Below are 2,799 nucleotides of genomic sequence, written 5' to 3'. Positions count from 1 at the left end.
AGGAAAATTCAGGCATTTGACTCTTAATGAAGAAAGGAAAAGTAAAAGGAGAATTTTTAGAATTAAACAGTAAGGGCTGAAAAGTCTAAGCTAAAAAAATCTTGTCTTTTTAGAAAACATCTACACAATTTGTTTACATCTGCAAATCCGCTGCTCTATCAAATTTGGGATCAGAATGTTAAAATCCTTATGGAGAAGTTCTCATTTTACTGCTTCTGACAGCATGAGCTACACCTTTTTATTAACACAACTTCTACATGTGTATGCAGTCAACAGCTAAGGCGTAACCCTCTCTATTCAATTGTGTCTCTAGCTATCCCAAGTTATCCGAGTGAACGCCCTTTACTTTTCAAGCCATATAAGGCTGAAAGCTGATACATCCATTAAAAATCCTGCACACACACACCTGAGGGTTGTTGATTCATAAATAAACATTTAAATCCCTAAAGCCCACTTGAAAAATCATTAAGACATAAGCAAAAATCTGTTCATGTTTTTAATCATAGAATCATAGAATCATAGAATGGTTTGGGTTGGAAGGGACCTTAAAGACCATCTAGTTCCACCCCCCCTGCCATGGGCAGGGACACCTTGCACTAGACCAGGTTGCTCAGAGCCACATCCAGCCTGGCCTTGAAGACATCCAGGGATGGGGCATCCACAACATCTCTGGGCAACCTGTTCCAGTGCCTCACCACCCTCTCTGTGAAGAACTTCTTCTTGATATTTAATCTAACACACACCACCACCATTACCCCTTGTCCTGATTAGCAAAAGGAGCAATTACCATATAAAAAACAAAGGAAAAGGGCCAGGAGAAGGGAGCTATGTGTGTTTCTAAAACACAGAGCAGCCCGTGAAATGACATCAAAGGCTGGGGCCTTCTCCTGCTGCCTCACTACTGTACCTGGGTACGCGCTACGAGGTACCAGAACTGCCGGCACGGTGGGCGACAGTGTCTCTTTATGCACTTCAGCTGACAGAGAGGTAAAGATGAGACACAAACTCATAGAAAGACATACATTTTCTGTTAGGACTGTCACTGACAATAAAAATCATGTACTCTGACATATCCAAAAAAAGAAACCAAACACTACTGCATGAGAAAGATTGTGGCTGGGTTTTAAAGTTGAAGCCTGACCTTTGTTTTCCAACATGGCTTTTTGTATTTTGCCTCATTACAGCATTCATACCCTATCAGATATTCCTTTCAAAGGGTTTCAGCAGATGCCAGCAGCTGGGAAGCTCAGCCAGCAGCCAAACAATGCCCAAGTTCAGAAGCGAGCCCAGGATTCCTGCCTCCAGGCTTGGCAAGCGCTGGGACTGTTACGGAGGTGATTCGAGTCCATCAGTCTCTGGAAGACAGCCACCCTCTGTCTCTTTTAGAACCCCTCCCCTCGCCCCCAGCAGCCAATTCGGTCTGCAGTGGGGCGTACTCTTGACTAAGTATTAGGAGGATAAAAGTATACAGGGAGGTCCAAATTGGAAAGACAAAAATAATGGTGCAGTTGAAAACAGAGTCATGCCTGAGCTGCATTCCTGATAGCTACTGCTGTTGGAGATAGCAACAGAAAAAGTAACATGTGATGCCAGGAGATTTCTAGTTGTCAAGCAGAAGAAAGAGGGGCTAACCCTGCTTTATGTATGATTCAAATGCATTAGCAGAAAACCTAATGGATGCCTTGAAACGCACTTAACCAAAACAAACCATGCGGTAATACGCATTGGATCACACACACATCCACTCCCTGCTGGCACACTCACAGCGTGCACACATCCATATGGGTTTATTCCGCTCTACTTCACCTCTGGAATATGGTGTGGCCACTGTAGACCACTGTGGACTCTCTCCTACTTCAGCCCTGGTCACCCTCGCCAGGGGCTGGTTGCTCCAGATGACTTGCTACAGTAACATAAAGAATTCCACAAAGCAGAAATCAACCACCTCAGTTCTCAAAAGCAGCAGTAATTGACCCATAAAAGCTGGCCTCCAGCTGCAATGCTAAAGGCCCTGCACACAGAAAAGGCTTTCCCTGTTTTTGTCACCACACTGCCTGCCAAGGCTCCCAACGGTTTGGTTTCTCCCCCAGCATGTAGTTTACTTGCAAAAGCAGGGTAAGCAAACCTTACTCACTTCACTTCTTGAAGCAACTGCTCGATGAAGAGGAGTCAGCCACATATTGTCCTTGGCATTAACACGGGCGCCTGCAAGGAAAGAGCAGAGGTTAGTCTGTGCCTCGGGTGTGACACCGAAAGCCTTGCCCAGCTGCTTTCCCAGCAACAAGAACTGAGCCCTGCGTGGTACTCGCACCGCTCCATGCGACTCTCCAGGTGCCCTGTTCACCTTGGAAATGCATTTCCAGATCCCACATACAGAAGAGCTGAAGCATGATGCAGAAAGAAAGGAAGTGATAGGTCAGACTGTTGTCAGGAACAGCTTTGTTTACATGACAAAAGGGAAGCAAGATTTGTTGTAGGGGATTTAATGTACATGTATGACACTGAATTTATTTAGATCAACTGACACAGCTGGAAGAAAAGCAACCCTTTGCTCAGAGCACTGCTGCTGGCTGCAGACACAATGAAGGGAACGAGCCTCAACAACCGTCTCATTCCCAGCTCCATCAGGCAGACCACCAAAAGATACAGCCACCTCCCTGCTTTGCAAACCTTCCTGGGATCAAGAAAACTGGGAACTGCTGGGAAATGCTGAGATTAAGGAGGAAACCGGGCACTCACTCCCACAGCTTCTGTGGGTGTTACTCAGCAAACTGAAGGAGTGATGAAGGAGATGACCGT

At 45.8% G+C, this 2,799-nt stretch overlaps 1 protein-coding gene across 1 annotated transcript in view; it reads right to left on the bottom strand.

Moving 5' to 3' along the window:
* The window catches only part of ANKRD44 (ankyrin repeat domain 44), a gene marked incomplete at its 5' end in the record, with an annotated part of 63,030 nt that overhangs the window by 53,835 nt on the left and 6,396 nt on the right, over positions 1-2,799 (bottom strand). Inside the window, one exon of the mRNA XM_010153668.1 lies at positions 2,135-2,205. Coding sequence (XP_010151970.1) covers positions 2,135-2,205 — 71 coding nt within the window. The remainder of the gene's footprint in view (positions 1-2,134; positions 2,206-2,799) is intronic.

The sequence above is a fragment of the Eurypyga helias genome, unplaced genomic scaffold (genome assembly GCF_000690775.1).
Source record: "Eurypyga helias isolate BGI_N326 unplaced genomic scaffold, ASM69077v1 scaffold22476, whole genome shotgun sequence".
NCBI lineage: Eukaryota > Metazoa > Chordata > Aves > Eurypygiformes > Eurypygidae > Eurypyga > Eurypyga helias.
The sequence above is the reverse complement of the archived record's forward strand: the minus strand, read 5'-3'. Positions and strand labels throughout refer to the sequence as shown.